This window comes from Sceloporus undulatus, chromosome 3 (assembly GCF_019175285.1).
Source record: "Sceloporus undulatus isolate JIND9_A2432 ecotype Alabama chromosome 3, SceUnd_v1.1, whole genome shotgun sequence".
Classification (NCBI taxonomy): Eukaryota; Metazoa; Chordata; class Lepidosauria; order Squamata; family Phrynosomatidae; genus Sceloporus; species Sceloporus undulatus.
The window spans coordinates 215,148,859-215,173,480 of NC_056524.1; the positions used below are offsets into that span (position 1 = coordinate 215,148,859).

The window sequence follows — 24,622 nt, forward strand, 5'->3', positions numbered from 1 at the left end:
TTTTTATAAAAGGTTTGCTAAAACATGTTGATGTGCTCTTCTTTTTTTGTGGTACAGGAACCTAACCCTATTCTTTCCCTGTTATTTATGCCATTAATACCAAATTTTCTGTTACAGAAGAAATGCTTAGAAACACACTACTTTGTTAATTGAGGTATACCTTTATAGTCCTGTGAGAAGAGCTTATCCTCTCAGCAAGTTAAAATCCCCAGGAAGTGATGACAGCTGTATAAAACAGATATACAGTGGGCCCTCCCCTTACACGGGGATCTGTTTCGGATTCCTCCACATAAGGGGAAATCCGTGTGTGCTGGAGCCCCATTAGAAGTAAAGGGGCTTGTGCCCGCGCCCCATTACTTCTTCCAGGGCGCATGAGGGGCTTTTCCAGTGTGGTTTTCAGCATACGCGTATGCTGCGCCCATGTAAAATGTGGGTGCACTGTACTCTCCTTGTCTATGGTGCCATTTACACACATGTATGATGAAAGGGGGAAGTGAATGTGCTTAAGTCCTATCAGCAACATGGTTGCACACCTGGCTTCCTTTTAGAACTTGAAGTGTTACCTGGGCTTCCAAACATGGGAGCTATTGTGCATTCATCTGAATGTGATCACAGAGCCCTTTTCAGGCCTTTGTACTGCATGGATAAACATCTGAAAACCAGCCATGGATGACTTGGGACAGGGTTTATGGGTGTACCCCTTCTCTATTTAGGTCTATATGTATACAGATGAACGTCTGGCATGGGTTTTCTGCTTGCCATGCACTTAACCTGTTACATAAATGCTTGTTGTATCCTGTTTTATCGGTTCTGATGTCATAAGTTTCTGCTACCCATTCCTTCTTCCTTAGCAGCCCACTCTTTTCTTTCCCCAACTCAGTAAGCCTCTACAGCTAAAGAGAGGCCCTCTGTGAAAAAGAGATATAATCTGCCTGTTATTTCTACCTCCTCCATGGTTATGTTTTTATTGACAGGGAAGGTGGATTGACTGGTAGGGAAGAAGATAGTATGGGCAAAGAATCAGTTGGGCTTGTCAACTGTTCATATAATGGCATGACTTGGGGAATGCCAAGTCCATCTGATTTCCCTTTAAACCTGGAGGGGGCTTTCATATCTCTAGACCCCATTTTCTTTTCTTGAAAGCTCCTCCTCCTATGCAAAATCTGCTGTGTGTCATCTAAATCACAAAGGGTGGATGAGTGATCTGACTGTCAAGGATTACTGCAGATAGCTGGCTTTCATGTGGACAACAACCAAGAGTTCCAGTAACTAGTTGCTTAAGCTCACCTTCTTTATTCTGGAATTTTCTAGATATTTTAGACTACAACTTCCATCAGTAACAGTTCCAATTAGCATACTAATGGTTAAGGTTGATGAGGACCGAAGTGCAAAACTTCTAGAAGTATCTAAACCAACCCAAGTAAAGAGAGAGTGCCTGAACATTTACAGTGGTGAAACTTCCAGCACTTGTTAAACACCCTGTCAAGCCAGTATAGTTGCCTGCATTCCTGGAGTTCCCATCTTAATTCTTAGACGCTGGATCTCAGCATTTTTCACCTATCAACACCCAGACTGCCTGTGGCCATGTTCTCATTTTGGAAAAAGAAGCACACTGGTGGCACCTGCCCATTAATTGTCACTTCACCCTGATTTGCCTTGCAGATGTGTAGTTGAAATATCCATCTGTTCCATTACAACTGAGATACACTTAGGCAAATGCTGTGGGCAGAAGAGTGACATCTGGTACTCTAGCAAACAGCCTCTTTAATATACAGTAAGTGATCACCAGCCTTCCAGACAGCATTTTTTTACCCAGAGCTGAGCATACTGAGGAAGGCTTTTTGTGTGGAAATTAGTTTTAGGGCCTTTCGTTATCATTATCAAGAAGGTGGCATTTAGTTTGTGTTTTAATACAAATGAGTTTTGTTGTGACCCTGAGATTCCTGTAGGCGTTGTGGCATCCAGGTTACACCTTTTGGAACCAGGCAATTGTTTTATGCTAGAATTCATAACTACCTGGGATTCAGGAAGTATGTGATCTGAGCAATTTTTGGTGCCAGGCAATCAGATAGGATTCTGAGGGCACATGATAGATTAACTTTCTCCCTTATAAAGATAATTTATGCTGCGTTCCTAATTCTCTACCTTTTCTCCTCTTTCATCCCCATCTCTGGTGTCAAAAGAATTGGGCTTTTGGATGTTGAGCCCATGTTTGGGGCAGAGGAGTGATTACTGGTCAGGTCAGTTTATGGGGAAGTGTCTGGATGTGACTCTGCTGACTAAGCCTACATTGCTAATTAGGGAAGGAAGGTGGTGTGTTTACTGTCAATTACACCACAGTGCGATTGGAAGAAGATGGACTTAGATGCTTTCCTTTTTTGTGTTTTTCTCAGAGCTGGAGAGGGAAAAATATCTTAGTTAACATAAGCTAAAAACTGCATGAATTCTGAATTTTGCTTGGATTGGAGAATATGGAGCATCATCTTCCTTGTCATTTAGGTAGGAGAAATCAGAAGACTCTTACAACGCCCGGACCAGTACTCTGTAAGAATACTGATGAGTTTCACAAGGATTTTACACTCAAGCAGAATGCTTTCAAGAGGATCCAAAGGCTGTGTTTCTGGCAGCGAGCTCAGCTCCCTGGGGAGACATTTCAGAGTTTTGCCTCTGCTTTGTGGGACCTGGCATCAGGTTGCAACTTTGGGCCTTTGAAGGAGGAGTTGGTGCTTGACCAACTGATTGAGAGAGCAGAAGACAGTCAAATTAGGGAGGCCTTGTTGTTGCAGATACATTCTTTGACTCTGGCCAAGGCTGTGGAGATGGGGTCACAAATGGAGGAAGCATTCAAAATGGCACCCAGTAGGATATCAGTGGCAATAGATCACAGGACACAACAGATCACTGGTAACAGAATGTGGAGAAGGAAGGACCGCAGGCCTCGTGGGTCATTTCATCGAAAGACAGAAAGAGTGTTGCTGTCACAGGGAACTAAAGGTTATCCAGGCAGGAAGAAAAAATCCAGTTTGCACCACTGTTCCAGCATGAAGATATCTAGGACTCCAAGTGTAATGGTATGTCCTGAACAGCATGTTCTGTAATTTCAGTTTCTATCCATTAATCTACCTACTTATTCTACTACAAACATGTGCTCAATAAACATATGGTTACATTACAGAAAAAAAGCAGGCAAAATCAAAATGATAAAACTCAGACATTATTGACAATCAACAACGCAAGAAATTATTAACAACTTTGAAATCATTCTAGGGTTGTTCAGAACCTTAGCCCAGTATGCATTTAATTCATTCAGATTTGCCATATAATACCATATAATTTCATTGTGTTTGTAATGAATTTTCCAGATTGTCATTAACTACTGATTGCAAGAGATATATTATCTTGTTTTCAGGATGTTGGTCACAAAAGTTTAGCTGTGGATCAAATCTGTCAGTCAATTAGTCTTTCCATCTGAAAATATTGAGATACGCCAATAATAAAGTTACAAGATTGTAGAATTTGATTCCAAATTTTTGCGGCAACTGGATGGGTCTGCCAAATATGAATAAAACCTGTTAGTGATCGTCTCTCTTACAATGTACATTTTAATACAATTTTCTAGAATATAATATCATGGTGTGAAAAATCTAATATTGATCCTCAGTTATAGCAATGATTAGACTTCAAATTTGTTTCCTAACCCTAACCTATATTCTTTCTAAAATATTTTTTTGGATAATTATGGGATAAAAGTATTGGCAGAATATGGAGGAGATCCCATAAATTAGGGTGGAAGAAACTATTGTACTTCAGATATTGTTAGAGTGCAACTCTCATCATCCCAAGCAAATGTCATGGTTGGGGATGATGGGAGTTATAGTCCAACAATATCTGGAGTATTGCAAGTGACTCACTCCTCCTGTAAATAGTAGTGTTGCAAATATAACTCCTGATCATGTATAGATCCAGTATTCTATGCAAGATCAAATAAGGGGCATTGTGAGGTAGAAGGAGACAAAGTGCTTTCTGTATTGTGTGCCATGTAAAAACTTGATACATTCCATCCTCCTGTCCCTGTAAAGCATCTTTTTGCTAAGACAGATAAAGGAGCTATCGTTATGCTGAATTTGTTATTTGTCCTGAATTTCAGTACAACTGTTGTTGAAGATATCTGAAGGCTTTTAGTTGATGCAGAATGGCAGCTAGGTCCACCATTTTGTCAAAATGATGAAAGTAGTGCTCTGGTTGCGATTTGTTTTCCAGTCGCAATTCAAGATTATGATTTTCAGAGAACCTGGAAGAATTAATTTGTTGGGCTACAGCTCCCAGAATCCCACAATCAGCAGAGCTTTTACAAGCTCTAGATTTTCAGCTTGAAAGTGCTTAATGATTTGGGACTTGGCTATCTGTGGCAGCACTTGTCTTGGTTATGAACATGCTCAGTTATTATTAAGATCTGCAAGAAAGGCTGTGTTGGTGACAATCCACCCACCCACACTTTCAGACTCCCACTTCTCAGGCATCTGAAGATGGGGGGGGGGGGGGGGGGGGGGAGAGGAGTGTCACTCCCAAACTCTGAAATGTATTCTCTCTGAAGTTAAGAGGTTACACAGTCATTTATGTTTAATGAGGCTTTAAAAATGGTTATTGTGGCTTTTAATGTTCCTTTTATTGGCCAAATATTTCTGGATTTGCAACTGCTAGAAAGAGAAGGCGGTATAGAGGCATGGCAGGAAAAGCAAATTGGCCATGAATGCTGTAATGATGGCGAGGGTGACAACAAAAGACTTCTCTGGCTGCATCCGTACTGCAGAAATAATCCGATCTTACACCACTTTAACTGCCATGACTCAATGCTATGGAATTCTGGGAATGGTAGTTAGTTGTGACACAAACTACAGCTCCCAGAATTCCATAGCTTTGAACCATGGTAGTTAAAGTGGTTTTCACTTTAACTGCCATCAGTAGTGCTTATGCAGACCTTATCAGGAAATAAAACTGCTGTCTGGGCCCCTGAGGTGCTTGGGAGCTAGCAGGACAACTTGCTCTCCTGACAGGATTGGCATCTGCTGTCATTCTTCCTGCTGTCATCGTCCAGTCAGCAAAATGGCTTATGCCAGTGCAAGTGACCCTTATACCAGCGTAATCATCCAACATGATTCCAATCATTGTTTTATTATCTTTTAATATGATTATTCTTTCCTTTGTTTGTTTGTTGTTGTTTTACATTATTTGCACATCTGGTGCTTTGCTTTTGTGGGGCTGTAGATTTCAGAAAGTTGATCTAGAAATTCCTCAAATAAAATAATTAAAGATCTTTTAACTGTGAGTTGCTTAAATGGTATGCTTTTATGCTGATTTTTATCTTTGGTTTTTAATTGATTTGTTTCAAAGGATTTAATTCCACAGATAGATTAATTGTGTTTTGTATGTGTACTTTTTGTACTTGTTCTTTTTGCAAACAAGCAAAGAGTCTTCTATTCCAACAGGCATTTGATAAGTGATTATATAAGGCCTGTCTTACACAATGTGATGGATATAACTAATTGTGCTGGTATGTGCGTGCGTGTGTGTGTTTAATGATGTATGTTTTAATCTCATTTTATTTTTTTACTGATTAATCTTGATTTAACTTTTATATATTGTAGATTTTAATGATATATTTTAAAAATGTTCTAAGACACTTTGAATCTCAATCTGGGAAAAAGGTGGGATAGAAATAACCTCATCATTTTAACAATTTTAAAAATGCTTTTCACTGTCTGTATTAGTTTTAACTTTTGCAGAGTGCCTGCAAAAGGAACACTGGGAAAAGGCAGAAATCATAATTGTAATGATAACAATAATAATATCCTTACTACTGTTAGAAATTAAACAGAAGCTATGAACTTGTCATCTTTAAACCCAGTCCTTTTTCATGCTTTTCCAAAATAAGATACACAGAGATTAAGTGTGACTGTGTATAGGTTGGCAGTCTTAGGCATTTCCTGGTGTGTTGACGACTCTATTATCTTGATGCATTTGGACTATACTATTCTCATCTTTTCCTTTCAGCTCAAAGTGTTTTTTTAAACCACAGATTAAAATTAACACAACTTGTTGGAAGAGTGTCAAACTTCAGTTCCTTTCTTTTTCCTTGAAAGCTTCAGTGCCAGAATAGCAGGCTTGGAGCCAATTCACCCATAAATGATATTTAGCTGAGTTTGCCAAAACAATAACGAATCTTGTAATACCTCAAACACTCTTTTTAATTGTTTTTTTGTGGGTTTTCGAGCTATGTGGCCATGTTCTAGAAGGGTTTCTTCCTTCGATTTTACTCTCTCTCTCTCTCTCTCTCTCTCTCTCTCTTTGGAATACGTTTTCACAAATTGCAACCTACCTCATTAGATGCCTCCATCAACATTTTAATTCCAGACAGCAACTGCTGAACAGGATATCATATAGTCCTAAATTAGTCCAGTTGCCCCATACAGAGGTTCAGAGTGTAGCCACACTGCAGAATTAAAGCAGTTTGACACCACTTTAACTGCCATGATGCTATCCTACAGAATCCTAGGACTTGTAGTGTGGTGAAGCACCAGAGTGCTCTGACAGACCGAGCTGAATACCTTACCAAAATATAAATCCCAGGATTCTGAACGATAGAGACATGGTGGTATCAAACTGTTTTAATTCTGAAGTCTGGCTACACCCTCAGAGGAGATCAGTTGTAATCAAACAGAGAGTCCAGAAAAATGAGCTGAGGTTGAGGCACACACCATGTCAACAAAGTAAAGAAGACAAAGACAGCATTTGACTCCAAGAAACAGAGCCAGGGTCATAACAGATCATGTCCTGCCAGGTCATTCATAAAATCAAGTACACAAAAGCTACAGACAGGTCTGTTATCAGTCTCAGGTCAAATGCCTGAAGAATCAACTGTGGCAGGACTTCCAAGAGTGCAAGGAGCCAGAAAACACGAAGTATGATCATGGTGCTTCCAGATCTGCTTCCAATGACTGCATTCTTATCCAGACATTGCTCTCTTCCCAGCCATTGTTGTTGATCAGAGTCTACCACAGGGGTAGGCAACCTTTTTGAGATGGGGGCCAGGTTGCTGTCCCTCAGACAACTGGGGGGCCGAAGCACGGGGTGGAGCTTCCACCCTCTGGAGGTGGAGCCTCATGCCAGGGGTGGAGCCTCCACCCTCCAGGGGCGGAGCCACACACAAGGGGCGGGGCTTCCGCCAAAGCCGAGGAGGAGGAGGGGTGTGCTGACTGATATCATCATCATCATCATCATCATCATCATCATCATCATCACCACCACTATCATTGTTAAAGCAGACCTTTCAGCAATAAATGGATCGAAAATACACAGAAATGCACTTTGGAAAGTCACACTGTCTCACCTTCAGAAATAATAAAAATACTGAAATAAAAAAAAGCAAATAATAAAAATAATGAAATGAAATAAAAAGCAGTAAATAAAATACTAAAAATAAAATTAAAAAGCAATAATAAAATAATGAAATAAAATAAAAAAGCAATAATAAAATACTGGATAAAATTAAAAAGCAATAATAAACTACTGAAATAAAATAAAAAAGCAATAATAAAATACTGAAATAAAATAAGAAGCAAGAATGAAATACTGAAATTAAAAAAAAAAGTATTGTATATTTTTAAAAATTAATAAAAAACCCCAAGGCAGACCTGAAAAGTCTCACCTTCCCAATTCCTCCTCCTCCGCTTTCTCATCCTCCTCCTCCTCCGCTTTCTCATCCTCCTCCTCTTGCTCCTTCCCGGTCTGAGCGGAGCCTAGGCCCCAGGCAGGTCAGGGGGGGAAAGCCAGCGAGGCTGCTGGCTTCTCTCTCGGCCTCAGTGGAGCCTAAGCCCCAGGCAGGCCGGGGGGGGGAGCCAGCGGCCCCGCTGGCTTCTCCCTCGGCCTGAACGGAGCCAGGGCCCCATCCAGGCCGAGAGGGAAGCCAGCGGCAGCGGGGAGGCAGAGAAGGTGGCGCGGCCGCGCGCAGGAGGCACTGCCTCCACCTTCGCCTCTTCCGCCCCAGACCTCGCTGCCCTCCTCTTCCTTCGCCTCCTCCGCACGGCCATGCGTGGTGGAGGAGGAGGATGGCAGCGAGGCACCCACGGGTGCCCGGAGCGGCGCCCAAGCTGCGGCGAGGTGGCAATTGGCGGTGGCAATCGGCAGCAGGACCAGGCTGGGGCCGGTCCCACTGCCTTGGCGGGCTGATTTCGGCAGCGATTTCAGCGGCAGGAGGGACCGGGGGCCGGCGGAAAGGCGCCCACGGGCCGGATCTGGCCCGCGGGCTGGAGGTTGCCGACCCCTGGTCTACCATTTAGGGATTTAGGCATCGGAGGCACTGCACTCCAGTGGTTCCGATTCTATTTCTTGGGAAGGCCCCAGATGGTGAGACTGGGGAATTGTTGCTCCCGTAAAAGGGAGCTAACATCAGGCGTCCCATAGGGTGCCATTTTATCCCCCATGCTGTTTAACATTTACATGAAACCGCTGGGACAGGTCATCCGGAAACATGGAGCACAGTGTTATCAGTACTCTGATGACACCCAGATCTGTCTCTCCATGCCTCCGACTGATACAGTGACTAAGGAAGGCATCTCTCCTCTGGATGCCTACCTGGAGTCAGTAATGGGCTGGATGAGGGAAAACAAACTCGAGCTGAATCCAGAGAAAACAGAGGTACTTGTGATAGGTGCCCCAAGTCCAGACAGGGAAATTTGTTATCCTGTCCTAGATGGGGTTACGCTCCCCCTAAAGGACAAAGTTCGCAGTCTGGGAGTACTCTTGGATTCATCCCTACATTTGTCATCACAAGTGGACGTGATGGCCAAGAGTGCTTGGTACCAGCTTCGGCTGATACGCCAGCTGCATCCTTGTTTGGACCAAAAGGACCTTGAAACAGTAGTACACGCACTGGTATGGTAACCTCTTGTTTAGATTTCTGCAATGCGCTCTACATGGGGCTACCTTTGTACCAGGTTCGGAAGCTTCAGTTAGGTCAAAATGCTGCAGCCAGGCTGGTCGCCAGAACATCCAGGGCAGACCATATAACCCCGGTATTAAAATCTCTTCACTGGCTGCCCATCAGCTTCCGGGCTCAATACAAAGTGTCGGTTATTACCTATAAAGCCCTACATGGCTTGGGCCTGAGCTACTTGAAGGAGCGCCTCCTCCCACACAATCCGCCCTGCACTCTCAGAACATCAGGAAAACATCTATTAGATTGTCCAAGAGTGAAACTGTCAATAACTCACAAGAGATCATATACATCGACAGCACCGACTCTCTGGAACAATCTTCCTGACGAAATTTGAGTCTGCCCCACTTTGGATGCCTTCAAGAAGGCTCTGAAGACATATTTATTCCGATTAGCATATCCGTCTGACTCTCTGTAGTCACTATTTTTGATAGAATTGCATTTTATTGACTGATAGATTTTTGACTGTTTTTATGTATTTTAATATTTGAAGATTATATATATATATATATATATATATATATATATATATTTAAACTGAATGTAATTATATTCTTGATGTACACCGCTTTGATCATTGGCAAAGCGGTATATAAATATATTATTATTATTATTATTATTATTACCAACACAAGGCCTCTACATGTGAAATTCTGCACTTCTTTATGAGGTCTCTGCTTCTGCCCTGTACTTCTCCTAGGCAGGGTCAATTCTGTCCTGCCTCTTCTACACGATCCCTCAACTCTAAAGCGAGTGGATCGTAAGCTGTTTCCTTTAAAGGTCCTGATTCCTCTGAGGCTCTGGGGCCCATTCATATCACACAATTATAGTGCTATTATTCCATTTTAACTGTCATGGTTCCATCCTATGGAATCCTGGGATTTCTAGTTTGGTAAGGCACTGGAGTGCTCTGGCTGAGAATTCTGAAGGCCCTTTCCTAAAATGCCAATCCCATGATTCCAGAGGACAGAGTCATGGCAGTTAAAGTGGAATAACAGTGTTATAATTCTATAGTGTGCATGGGCCTCTGATTTCTGGTGAATCCTGAGGGGCTCTGCTTTCTGAAAGCTCTGGATTCTCATATGATGAGGACTCCTCTAGCAGGGACATGGCAGTGTAGTCTCATTATTCTACTTTCCCATAGTTGTTCCAGTCAAATAATAGCTAGATGAACTGAAAGAAAGAAATTGGTATCGTGAGCTTTCATATACTTAAGTCTACTTCCTCAGATGCATTTGGACAGCTGAAGAAGTAGACTTTAGCCTACGAAAGCTCATGCTGCCAATCTCTTTCTTTCAATCAGTCTCAAAGGTCCTACAAGATCTCTCTGCATACTGACTCTACAGTTGTATCTTTGAATAGCTAGATTGTTGATTGTAAAGTTCATTATAATTTCTTGCCATGCAAGGTGATTCAGAAGTCTGGCATTTGTGGATATAGTGTAACTAAGCCACATACACCTACTTCTAGTTTTCATTAAGAGAGTCGGATTGCAAGCATAGCCTCTTCAAATATTTTGTACTACACATTCAATTAGCTTCAGCCAGCAGGGGTCTATATTCAAGGGTAAAGGAAGCTATAGTCTAAAACATTTGGAGAGGCCCAGGGCTTGTCTAATACCTGAGGAAGAATATTGTTAAATTAGTTGAAGCATTCAGAAGTTTTGTTGAGCATGGGTGTGACAAGATGTTTGACATCTTTATAGGAGCATATTGGTCAGAGAGCAGAGGGCATTAATTTCATGGGCTCTTTCCATTTCTGTATGGCATTTGCCTGTGCTTGAGGATTGTGCAGCCTGACACATGCACACATCCTGGAGTTATTCTTCAATAGCAACTCAAGACTTTGGAGAAGATGGAGGGGGAAATCATGACAGATGCATAGCAGTCGTCTTGTGTCTTCTTTAATCAGGTTACCTTAAGCTATTTTGCTGCCTGAAGCAAAGATGAGGCAGTTCAGTTCCAGACGTTGACTGGATTGGCAGTTGAATCATACTTCACCAGAGCTAATTATGCACCTTCCTACATAATATCCGAGGGCAATATGCTAGCACATGGTCACAGCACAGGCTGCATGGCACATACAATTCTGTCCTCCAGTGCTTTGCAACTGCATGGTGCCCACCCCATCCCAGTATCTTCTACCTGATGTCACCTAATGGTAGGTCCAGTTGTGTTTTTAATCACTTCTGAGTTACGGAACAAGTTGTTTCTCATTTAAGCAAATCTTCAGGGTGGTGACACTGGCAAAACTTGTCTGAGAAGTGTTGCTTCCTGGTTCTGATAAGGAGGGTATAATAGAGCAAGACTGCTGGTGGTTCCAGAACTATGGATAGTTCAAACACAACTGAGCAATTTGTTTCAATAAAGGATGGACATCACACTGTTATAAAATCCCCCAAAACAAATCTTTGGTGTGGCATGGGGGAAATCACTAGTTGTACAGAAACCCATTTAAACAAGCATTAGCAATTACTATATGGAATGGACAAAAGTGGGCTGGTTTGCACCTTCTGTATGGGCCAAAAAGGTCTGGAGGATAGAATATCAAGTGGCAAAAGCTCATCATTCTGAAGGAAATTAATGCATGCTAGATCTATATTCCACTGGGAGAGGATCTGTGAGGAAGGAAGGAATAGTCAGTTGTACTATTGATAGCTGCTGAAAGCTTAATAGTTATAGAGAGCTATTCTGAAATATAGCACAGGGATGGGCACCATTCGGAGGGCTAGGGAGGCTGCATTGGACCCCCCTAGAAACTAAAAAAAGGGGGGATGTAGAGTGTGTACTCTTACACACAGAGGGTCTCTAAACTGAGAAACTAAAAAAAGACTAACTAGGCTGCCACTTCTGCCACCAACATTCCCAAGCACTTGCCTTAACTTTCTATAGTGCAGGAGCGTGCAAGAGTGCCTTCTTGCACCATTGAGTCATGTTGGTGTTGAGGCAGAATATCTTCTTCCAAAATATCTCCAAAATATCAATTTAGTTTCGCAGTGTTTTCTGTGTCATATCTGGGGCAGGACAGTTGTGTGGTGTTAGCAAGTGTCCTCAGAAGTTACAAAAATTACCAGGTGACTGTGGATTGTTTTAATTGTTTTAATTGCTTTTGGCAGCAAGGTACAGCTTTGCACATACTTTAATCTGCATTTTCTTTTAATTTTTTTAAAGACACCTTTAGTCCCAATTTGGGGAGATGGTGGGATGACATCATCATCATTGTCAAGTAATAATAATAGCAATAATAATAACAATAATAATGGGCTTTCAAAAAAAATGGCTACATGTTGGCTATCCCAGTATTGCGTATTAAAGCACTACATAAGATTGGCCAATTGAAACCTGGAGAGAGCTCCTGTACCTTTAATGGTTGTATAGAAGAGGGAATTTCAGCAGGTATTAATGATGGGATCCTGGTATATCACACCCCCAAATTTTCTTGTGTCTTTGATTTCCTTCAGCACAACCATTTTGAATGCTTTTAGTCATCCTGAATGCCCTTTCTGTCCTACCAGCTCACACTTCACAAATGACAAAAATTTGTAGTGAGTGACTAACTTCTTTATTGGAATTTCATCCTGTGTGAAGAAGCTTAGGCATAGTTTTGTGGAAAAAATGCATTTGAACTATGAAGTAGTTTGTGCATATAGCATTAAAGAGAGTTTTTTTTTTAAAAAAAATTCCAATGTGTTTTCTAATGAGGAAGCTAATAAATTGACTTATCCTTCTTAATATTCTGTTCAGTAAAAATAACCAAAACTAGACATTTGAAGTAAATATTCTCCTTTTAAATTCTACATTGCGGCAGCACTGCCATCCAGACCCATATTTTAAATGTTAACAAGTTAATGCTTTTGTGTTCAGAGTAATAAATACTCCCATCATTCTAATACTGCCAAGGCGACACATCCATAAAATATTGAAGAGGCAGTGTTTTTATCTGAAAAGAAATGCTTCTTAGTATTTCTTGTATATTGTAATTTTTATGAACATGTCAGTAAAACTTAACCACTCCAAATGCCACATAAAACTAGTGTGCAAATTAAGCTTTATGCAAGGAGCTATTACACATTAGAAGTATATTTCTTATATTACATGTAAAATCATCCTATTTCAAAAGTTTAAAGTAACTTAACACTGTGAATAAAAATGTATTTTAACATTTTTTGCAATGTCAAAAGAGATACTAAAATAATGTAAAAGAAGTTTCATCCTCATTCACAAGTTTAAAATATATGCACATAAAAATGTATCCTTAAAATCCTTTAGAATATTAAAAGAGACGTTACTTCTCTTTATGTATAATTTGTAGTAAAAGAATGTGAAAGAATTTTAAATTCAGCCAATAGAGGGTGCCATTAAGTTCTTGTCTACATTTTTGGAAAAGGAACTGCTAAGCAACTTGAACAGGTGATATTCCTTTACAAAAACAGGATATTATAATACTAACAAACCAGTGTTATCCTGCGTTAAATGTTGAAACAATCTCAACAGGGAATAGCTTTGAGAGGCAGGATTGGCATTTCCTCACCAAGCATCAGAAAATGCCATATTTGAAGAGCAAACAAACAAACAAATAAATAAATTTTACATTTTATTTATGAGAGCAGGAAACTTGCTTTAATATAGGGATAGGCAAAGTGTGGCACTCTCACACAGCTGTTTTTGCAATACTAAGACCCTCCAGATGTATTGGACGCCACTCTTTTTTTGGCAAGAGAGAGAGAAAAAGAGAATTATCTTCCTTGGAAGGAGTGGCAATGCAACTTTTAAATAGGTTACAGTCCTTCTTGCACTGTTTTGAATATTTTCCGTTTTGCTTTAGCCACTTTCATTCCCAATTTTGGGAGAAAGGCAGGGTATAAATAAAGGTTAACAACACCAATACCAGCTACTATCACTACAGTAAGATTCAATGCTTCTAGAAAAAGAAAACAGCTGTCATTCTAGTGATGATGAATGCTCTGGGAGAAATTTCAAATGGACTGACAAAAATCTGAACGAAATTGCAAAAGGTAGGCTCACAATACCACAATTACAAAAAGCAATACTGCTTGGAAGGTGCTACATTAACTGACAATACCTCACTGATTTCTAGTTTCTGGAATAGAATGATGGCCTAATATTCTAGTGAATAACCCCTGGTGAGCAGTGAAACTGATGGTGGTGGTGGTAGTGGTGGGGATGATGAAGATAGTAGAAAACAACTGTGGTTCCAATAGTGATACTGGGAGCAATTGGACTAACTAAACATCTGAATGACTTTGCCATAGATAGGATCATAGCATCACAGTTACAAAAAGTGATGTTGCTTGAGAGTTGCCACACTATCCAATGATACCTCACCAATTCCTAGATTCTTCACTAGGATCCAAATAATTGCTGGTCCAAAAGTGCAGCCAGTAACACCCGCTAGCCTTTGAAGTTGATATAATTTTCTCTTTCTGGCATTTTCGGTGTGGCTCCTGGAGGTTCCAGAATAGAAAACTAGCCCCTGGACATACCTTAGTTACCCACCCCTGCTTTAATGAATGCTTTTTCCAGGTTTTAGGAGAAGTAATGGTGCAGTGGCCTGAGCTATGACCCTGGAGAGCATGGATCAAATCCCTACTCAGCCATGAAAACCAACTGGATGCTTTTGGGCAAATTACACTATCCCAGCTTCAGAGGATGGCAATGGCAAACCTCCTCTGGGGAAACATGCCAAGAAAACCCTGTGATAGGTTAGCCTTAGGGTCACCGTAAGTTGGAAATGACTTGAAGGCACACAACAAAAACAAAAGCTATGATGCGTGATGCAGACTACTGTAGGAACTGAGAGAGTGTAATATTGGAGACTACTAGGAAGCAAGAACCAATGGGCTCCAGAGGGTTCCCCAAAATGTGTGTGAAAGATTGCAGTGATGTTGGAGGTAGGGCTGTCTTGAGTCAACATGCAAAGCATTGCATTGTTAAACCTATTAGTCATTTGTATCTGTTCTTTTGTAAATATAAGACACGAGATGTTGTAAAGAAAAAAGATGTATCTTATACATCAGCTATAAGAATCATGTGGCTTTCCAGATATTGTTGGATCACAACTCTCAGTAGCGTTAGATAACACAGGAAATGGTAAGAGATGATGGGAGTTGCAGTATGACAGCATCTGAAGGATTTCATGATTGCCACCCTTTGAATCTCATAGTATCTTAATACTAATCAAAGTCTGCCAGTCACTAGTTCCAAAACTAACACTTTCCTTAGAGCCTTATTGCTTGAGAAAAGAAAGCCAAAATGGAATGGTAGTTTCTTTCTCCATCCCCCTCTGCATGCCATGGTAGAACTGCTGCTCTCTTCCCAAGGGAAACAGTTGTAAAAGTGTGTCTTTTGTCACAATGGAAAAATCTGTTAAACAGAAGACATGCTTTTATGACCGTCTTTCTTGGGAATGGGGAATGGAAGTGCTACGACAGCACATGGCAAGGCACAGAGAAAACTGTTACTCTGCTTCAGCTTTCCTTTCTCTTGTGATAAGGCTCTTAGAGTCTAAATAGTATCTTTTTCTCATGCCGACTTTAATGAATTTTTCCTCTCTTTCTTTGCAGGCTCCTGAGCCAGTAGAAAATTGTACAAGTGAAGGAGAGCTTGATGAAGATCAGAATTCTTCTGTCCCAAGTACATTGGAGCTGGAGGTACGTGGATCAGGCCAGGAAACAGATGAAGACTATTTTGAGACCCAATCACATCAGAGTGAATCACTGTCTGACATCAAAACAGAGCCTTATGAAAGTGCATCAGACTCTGAATCCATTGCCAGTGATGTAACTAGAGAAACCAACTTGAGTTCATATTGCCTTTCTTCAGAAATAGAAGACCCATGGCATAAGTATTCTGAAACAAAAGCAGAAATAGCTCACTCGAAGTCTGAGTGTGAAAGACAGCTGGGATTTATAAAGAAGGAAGCAGCAGATCTGCCATCAGTTTTACATGTAGGAGTAAGCAAAACTGAACTGGAGATGCTAGCAACAGAATCAAAAGCAGAAGAAATCAATGGAAAAGAGAATGTGTTACCCAACAGTATTACCTGTCTCACATCTAAAACTCATAAGGAGGACTCTGTGTTATTGAGCATGGAGGCAAATTTAGTGGAGAGTGGCGCACATTACTGTGTTGGCTCAAAAAATCTTGCTAATGGTGCTATTAGCAAATGCAATCTAAGGACAGATACAAAAACATGTGCTAATCTCAGAGCAAACTCTGAAAGCTGTCTGAATTTCTTTGAACCTCGGCATTTTTCTGCCCACTCAGAAGCTGCTTCACGATACAGTTTGCCTAACATTCACTTAGAAACAAACAGAACATGGAAAAGAAACTGTGAAGCATCCAAAGTAAAGTATAAGCAGGACTGCATACCTAGTACAAAGTGCAATAGGATGAACATTACTGATAGTCAAATACCTGCTGATGGCCAGTTGTGTGGCAAAAAGCTCAAGGCCACAGGTTTGCCATCTTTAACATCTACATTTCAGCTGCCACCTGTAAGGCCAGGGATCTTAGAAATGAAGCCATGGCACAGCTCACCTGAAAACATAATTACCCAAGCAGCCAGAGAAAACAATGACTGTATTTGTCTGGCAGATAAATTAAGTTGGTCATGCTCCAGAATACCCCTAGAAGTGTCAGGATTTGGGCATATAAGGGAAAACTTTAAAAGGTCTGATGACAGCCGAAAGGGTTCTTTAAAGATGGAAAAAGATATAGATTTTGAAAGATTACTTTTTAATACACACACTGTCTTAAATCAGAGCCAGTTGACACAGGCAGCCAGCTCCCAATGGGCTGCCAATGAGAATTTGCACAACAAATCCAAGATCTATGGCCTTATAACAAAAAGAGCAGATACATCAGAATGTGATTCTTTGGCACTATCCCAGCTGCCCTATCACATAGTGGATAATTTCAAACAGGGGAATTCTTCAACTCTGGAATGTGCCCCCCAAAATATAAATGCCAAAATAGTATTAAAAAATCAGGCTACATCAGAGACTGAGACAGAAATGAAAGGGTTCTGTCAGAAATGTAGTTCTGAATCTAACACCCATGATGCTGAAGAATATTTCATGGCAGATAAAGGTGATGCTGGTAGTATTCATGCTTCTATATTTAGTACAGAGATGAACATGGAGAGACAATATCTTGAAACTCAAAACAGTGAGGCCTTTCTAGGGAGAACTGCGGTGAGAAGCAAGTCTGGAGTTGATTTACATTGTGGGGTGATGGATAGGATTCTTTTATCAAGTGGAAAAGACTTCACAGAAGAACAAAATGAAATTGTTCTTCAAAAGATGAGCAGGACTTCCAGTGCCTTAAAATGTTCATCTAATCAGGAAAGAACAAATGTGCAACTCATGAATACAGAAAGGAAGGACTGTTGTTGTAGTTGTGGCAGTGAAGGTGTCTCTGAACTAGCAGTGAAGCCAGAGTACATTTGCCAGGGGAAAAAACCAGAAAAGCTTCCAGAGTTAAAGACTTTATTGATGCCAGATTTTGGCCAAAAAGGATTAGAACTGAGGGAGCTGGAAGGTGAGAAATCCCTGGGTGAATCTGCTACTGAAATACTGGAATATGAGAAGTCAGCCTTTCATTTCAGCACCACAGCAGATGCCACAGAATCACAGGAAAATATCAGTGCACAGTCCAGTAGTGGAAAAGACAGTTTGCCTATACAGGTTATTTCAGGCAGCAATAGTGATTTCCCTGTTAGACTGGCCACCCAAGAAGATGCAAAAAATGCACACGAGGAAGCAGAAGCAACTTTTCTGGATTTATCTTCAGTACCAGACCCTTTAGTGTCAGACCCTACAGGAGCTGGTGCGGTGAATGGTTCTCTTAGAGCAAATTTAAGTTTGGAAAGTGCTACACAAACCTGGAAAGAATCACGTGCCACAAATGCAGAGGCATTACATAGAAACCCCTGCAAAATGAAAGCTAATTCTGTCCCAAAGACTGTGCAAGAAGCAAACCTGCTGTTGAAAACCTCAAGTTGTATAGTTGTGGATGAACTTTTGCCTGCAAATCTAGAGCAGAACATTTGTGTAAGTCTGTCAAGAGTACAGGAAGTGAACAGCATTCATAACCTGTGTGAGGATGACACTATTGCATCTAAGACCTTAGGGAATAATGATTCTAACAAGCAAATACTTGGGGAAGATAACACCAAACATTGTGATACAGTACAAGAGAAAATAGACCTTTCCCCAAGCACAGAACTAAACAGAGGCTTCTCTACAGAAGATCCAAAGTGCTTCATCACAACAGGTGGGCTGAATTCAAACCCAGATATATGTGAAAATTCGGTGAAAGCTAACAACCAAGACAGTAGCAGTGCAGGCCTGGATAATATCAGCACTGGGAGCACAAACAGTGAGGAGATGGATGAGAACCTTTGTAATTTCCTGAGTAATAATAACAGTTTCTATAAGGCATTGCAAAAGAACAACAAGGTTGGGGCCATAGAGAGGTCTGCTAAGCATTCAAAATTTTTAGCCTTTTCAAAAATGGCATCTTTTAGGAAAACTAGGCTTGCAAGTGCTGAAAATCAGGACAGCATCAAGACCAAGACAGGAACACTAGATGAAGATAAAGAGGAAGAGATGGAAGATGGTATGAAACCCATCAGTTCACCCAACTCTCCTTTCCAAAGCAGAGAACATTGCCTTGCAGAGTATTCAGATGATGACGACTTATTTTATGAGAGACCTGCTGGACTCTTCAACAGGATTAGCCTGAGAAAAGCTTCAGGCTCTGGACGCATACTTATGGAAGGTGTAGGAACAAACACTTCTCCTGTGCTGCCCAGAACAAAATACACAGAAGGAAAAGTTTTAGGGTCTGTGGAGAATAATGAGAATGACGCTTCAGAGTATTCTGAGCTCAGGAAATCGTCATCTGAAAATGACTTTAAAAGAAACAAAAGCACAGAGGGTAAAAAATTTAGGAGTCGGTTAGCCTTGGCTCACAGGTCCTTTTCAAGTTTCTTTGAATCTAAATCGCTGGAGAAGGAAAATGCTGAACATAGTCCAAAGGTTTCAATGAAAAATGAAAAGGAAAAAGCCAAGTTGCACCAAACATCCTGGAAAGCATTTTTGAAAAGCAAGGAGGCAGATGGTCTGAAACGGTCTGCATTAACTAGTTCTCTTCCAACACAGCAGAGTCCTTGTTCAAATAGGAACCATGGCAGCCTTGTGAGAAGAACATCCAAGGAAAAACAGGGATTTCACAATGGGCAAGTATCTATGAGATCAAGTGTGGCTAATGGCTCATCTACAGAAACTGCATATTTGGATTCCTCTGGAACTGGTGACTTTCCATCAACCAACACAAGGAGGAGGATGAGAGAGCCATGTCATGATCTGACTATACAGTGTCCACATAGCTCAGACTGTAATGGGAAAGAAGCAGCAATAGGCAATGATGGGGATAGTTCCTTGGAAGAATTCTGGTTGAAATCTCCAATTAGCCCAGTTGATCTGCAGTCTTCATTTTCTCATTTCACTCCCTCTTGCCCTCAGTTGTCTATGTATGAACGTAAAGATATGCCATCTAGGCCCATGAGTCCCAAACCACAAAGTCCTCGAACCAGTTCTCAACGCAGAGGTTTCCATTACCCTGGGAGATTAAGTTCCACATCAATGATATCTCTTGGAAATATCTCCATGACTGATGGTAGTTTGGAAGCACCTGAGAGGCCAAAAACACTAAAGCCCAGATCTAGCTTCTTGCAATCTGTTCACTCCCTAGATAATGACTACCTGAAAGAAGACAGTGGGATAAGCAGCCAGTCACAGATCAGCTTAAACATGATTTCTTCAGTGAGTGATATCATCAGAGATGAGGTAAGTTGCTTTGAAGAAGGGTTCATGTGAGTACTGGATGTAGTATCTTTTTAGTTAATATTTTTCCTTCCATTCACTCTCCTCTTCCAAAAGGAAGCCCTTTTTAATATAAAGCTGGCTCTTCTTGTATGCAGATTCTTTATCCATGGATTCCACCATCCACAACTTGAAAATATCCTGCCCCCCAAGAAACTCCCCCAAAAGCAAACCTTGATTTTACCATTTTTATAAGGGACACCATTTTGCGATGTCATTGTATATAATGGGACTTGGGCATCCAAAGATATTGGTATCAATGAGGGGTTCTGGAACCAAACTCCAGTGGATACCAAGGGCCCCACTGTATTGAAGAGATTGAATGGAATTCTGGACCAGTTCAGTTGTCATGTTGTGTTTTCAAAATCATGAGCAAAATCCAGTATTGGTCCTTCCACTGAAAGGAATGGGATGTCCCATTCACAGTTAATTTAGTTCAATTGATTTCAGTGGGTCTACCTTAGGTAGCAGTAACAACAGACAGAATATTTTAAAGTAATCCTACGAGTGCATATGCAGGATCAAACATATCAGAAGCAAGATTTTTTTAAAAATCTGTGCAATTTCTGTAATGATACTAAGGAGCAGGAAGAAACAGGAATTTAGGGCCCTACTATAGTTTTGAGACTGCAGTTCTGGGATTGTTTTAAAGTAGGACCTCCAAATCATAATGTCAAAAGAAACCTCTGTTTGTAAATAATTGGCCAAATTTAGTTTTAAAAATCTTATCTGATTTGAAATGATGGTGACTGTCAGCATTATTACCTTTCAATGATCAATGAATATTTTCTTGCTTGGTAATAATAATAATAATAATAATAATAATAATAATAATAATAATAATAATAACAACAACAACAACAATAAGGATTTATTTATATGCCGCCCAATCACTGGGAGTCCGGGCGGCTTACAACAGAGGGGATAATAGACAGTTCCCTGCCCTCAGGCTTACAATCTAAAAAGACACAACACAAAAGGAGATGGGAATGGTGGTGGTGGTGGATCAGGTCCAGCATTCTTCTCTCCCTCTGAGGCCTGGACCAAGACAGATGGACTGGAGGGAGGGCTCTTTTTTCTCAATCGAGGCCAAGCCCGATGGTGTTGGGCCTCTCCTTTCACTCCTTCCCAGGCCAGAAGATGACAGTTGGAAGGAAGGATCAAACTGTGCATATCTGGCTCAAATCACATCAGCAAAGGCTGTCTGGGGTTTCAGACAAAGAATTTTAATGTTCACCTGCTATCTGTACTTATCTTTATTTAAAACAACAACAGTAGATGGAACCTGGGCTGTTTTGCATGCAATGCTCTAACACTGGATGAAGGTCCTTTCCTCAAGATTCATGTCATTTTTTATATTCAATAGGCCTCAGCGATTCTGTCAGTGCTTGTACTACATTACTGGGACAGTGGCAAATTTATTATGTTAACTGTAGTCCCACAGTTCATAAAATAAAGTAGTATACAAACAGAAGTCATGGGCCAAAAACTGCAAAACCAAAACAAAACTAGAACAGGTCTATTGACATGCTCAGAATTGTCAAGAGTAGTCGTTCCTAAACTCAGGTTTCAAATGTTGTTGCAATACAATTCCCAGAAGTCCTAACCATTAGCCATGCTCACTGGGGCTTCTGGGATTTGGACTGGGGCAGACATCTGGGAACCATTGGTCTACTCTAGAGGACTCTTTAGCTATTATGTATTCTTAGGGCCAGTTCTAAGTCAGTAGGCTTACATAGTGGCTTTAAGCTGCCATTTTAAATTTTCAGCAATTCTGTGGAGTGAGGCTATGTGAGGGGCACTGAGGAAAATGTAACTGGGGTCTTGCACAACTGGCCTTCTGGCATGGACCAGGCATTGGCTGGCCCTGCCAGGATGCTGGCCCCTAGCAGCTGCTTAGGGATGCTGACATAAGATCTACCGGTATATATTCTTTCCTCACTATGTGATACAGGTCAAGCTTATACAGGGTGCTACACAACTGAATTTTCATTTAGATGACAGCTTCCAGACTGGAAATATCTGGGAACTAGTAGGGGTTCCAATGGGACATATTTGTAACATACAGATAATGTTGCTTTGAAGAAGTGTAAATGGGTATGACATTCCAGAATCAGCATCGTTGCTTTGATTCCCAGCACACTCAACAAGCCAACCAATCTTTGTGTTCTTACCTGTTGCTTACAAAATAGGAGACTACCCAACCCAGCCAGATTTCACCAGAAAAGAGGCCCGGTGAAAAACGTGGTCTCCATTGCAAAAAGAGGTCTACTCAGATGCCACTATCTCCACATTCATTCTCAAATACAGAGAACAAAGCCTGGCTGCTTCCCTTTCATGTTCAGGAAGGGAAAGCAAAAGAGCATGCCCAGAGGAGGAGACACAGACCCCTATACAAGCATTTCAGCTTTGATGACACATGGATGGAGAGGAATCGGAAAAGGAAGCTTATGAAAGAGACACAGTCAGGCAGAGAGAACGAATTGAGTAACCTCCCAGAGGATCTGTTAAAAGTAAGAAACCAAAGATGCTATTTTGTCCTCTCTGGCTGCATCTCTCTACCATCATCTTCTCCCTTTAGGCTTTACCTTTAACTTCTGCTGTTTTCTAACACCTTGTGGCATATGGACTTTTCCACATTTTACTGAGTTACAACTCAGAACTGAAATAGATTTTTTGTGGTGTTGTACTTGATGTACATAAGACACATAAGATAATGTTTTTGTTTCCTTACTTTTATGCCACACAAACATACTGTGCACCTTCACAGTGCTAAGCAGTGCTCAGTATCACATGGTAACAATGCCAGTAAATCCATTTAAATTCCAGGTTGCAACTCAATAGAATGTGGAAAAGTCAAAGAGTTTTAATAAATACCTCTTCAAGATACTGTATTTCTCTGGGATTTCCACGAAGATTTAATACTAGATGCCCTCTTTCTTCTTTGAGATCCTTCATGTTAAGCCTTAATCAATGCTTCTGATGCATATGAAATTCCTTGCATGTTTCATTAGTAACACTTACTGATCTCCTTTAAAACCTCACTTTGCTTTCTCTGTAATCAACTAGGGACCCATTCTTAACACCAGTCTAATCTTTTTTTAGTGGAAAACATTTTTTAAAAGGGCAAAGGCTTTTTTTCAGTTCAAAGTTCAGAGCTTAGAAATGCTACTTTTAGGACTATGAAAAGTAACTTTTGTGGGCTTTGTCCAAACTACAGTGGTACCTCGGGATACGAAATACCCAGGTTACGAATTTTTCGGGATACGAAAAAATCCCATAGGGAATTATTGTTTCGGGTTACGAAAGTTTTTTCGGGTTACGAAAAAACTCCGGCGCTATTTTAAATGGAGCCGCGGCAGAGCCGCGGCTTTTTCCCCATTAGCGCCTATGGCATTTCGGCTTACGAAGGCTTTTCGGGTTACGAAAGCGGCCGCGGAACGAATTATTTTCGTAACCCGAGGCACCACTGTACATGCCTCCTTAATTCAGTATTAACAGTTTTCTTTCTTGGTATAGGTTAAAATGAGACCATCCAGTACTTCCTCTGTGCCCTTTGATGCCCTGCCTATCAAGCTTCACCTCTATTCCCAGAGTACACCTACAGGATTAGACTGCGTGGGTTTGAAACGACGGATCTCCTTTCCTGGTATGAGCAATTACTCTTTAATTGACACCCGATTTCTAGCTGTTACATTATACTTACACTGTATTTCACATCAATTTGAATGGTTTGGCTATCTCATTTTCACCCTCTGTTGGATATGTCTTTATGGATTGAGCTTTCATATGATAATTTCTTTGAATTGGTTATTACTATTGACAATTTACCCCTGTGGAAAATTATGATACAGGAAATGACTTCCTCAGTTGCTTCTATAGTACAGATATATCATGAGATATCTCTGTGGAGATGTTATGTTGACATGATTAACCCTTGTCCCATCTTAGAGAAGCTATATGCATAATTTTAAAACACAAAATGAAAAAGTATGCTAAGTGATAGAAAGATTCCAAATCACTGAAAATTACTGGAAAATTACTGGGTTCTGGGATCTACTCTTTCCAGCTGTTTCATATTTACTATAATTGAGTGAAATATATATGAAAGAGAATGGACAGAGCTTGTCTCAATGCTCTGGTTGTTTCTCTTGGGTATGAATTCTTTCATGGGGTGTTTTGGGGGAAGGGAATCAATTTGCTACCTACCTGTTTATTTTAAAGAATATCTTCAATTTTTGGAATGTTGTTGGAATGAAAGTGGACTGTGCGATGGAGAAAAATTATGCACGGCACCATTTGGAATCTAGGAATTCCCCCATGGGCCATTTTGTGGTAGATAATATTTGTTGCATACTGCTGTGGTCTCTCTAAGTTTGTTATTGTTATGCTCACTAAACTTTTCCAGATGTTGAAAAATTCCAGGAGTTCAGGTTGAGTTTCCTTTGGAAGGCTATCATTGGAAGGCAGTCATTGGTGTTTTGTTATATTTGAGTTCCTTTACAAATGCTAATGTTCTAATACTCACTGATAACTAACATTAGCAAACTGTCTTTGCCAGTGAGGATGCTTAATAATAGAATATTTAATCAAAAGGCAAGGAACTAATTTGCTACTTTCTCTAAGGAATTAAGGTGGATTTTATATGTGACTCTGAATGACATAAAATGCTTGAATATCTACTGAGAAATCAGAATCAGTACGTGAATGATAATTACTTT

The 24,622-nt window shown here is 40.6% G+C and overlaps 1 protein-coding gene across 1 annotated transcript in view; it reads left to right on the forward strand.

Moving 5' to 3' along the window:
* ARHGEF4 (Rho guanine nucleotide exchange factor 4) overlaps window positions 1–24,622 on the forward strand; it is a 242,020-nt gene that overhangs the window by 81,660 nt on the left and 135,738 nt on the right. The window contains exons 3-5 of the mRNA XM_042457315.1: window positions 15,576–19,865; window positions 22,094–22,414; window positions 23,421–23,550. Coding sequence (XP_042313249.1) covers window positions 15,576–19,865; window positions 22,094–22,414; window positions 23,421–23,550 — 4,741 coding nt within the window. The remainder of the gene's footprint in view (window positions 1–15,575; window positions 19,866–22,093; window positions 22,415–23,420; window positions 23,551–24,622) is intronic.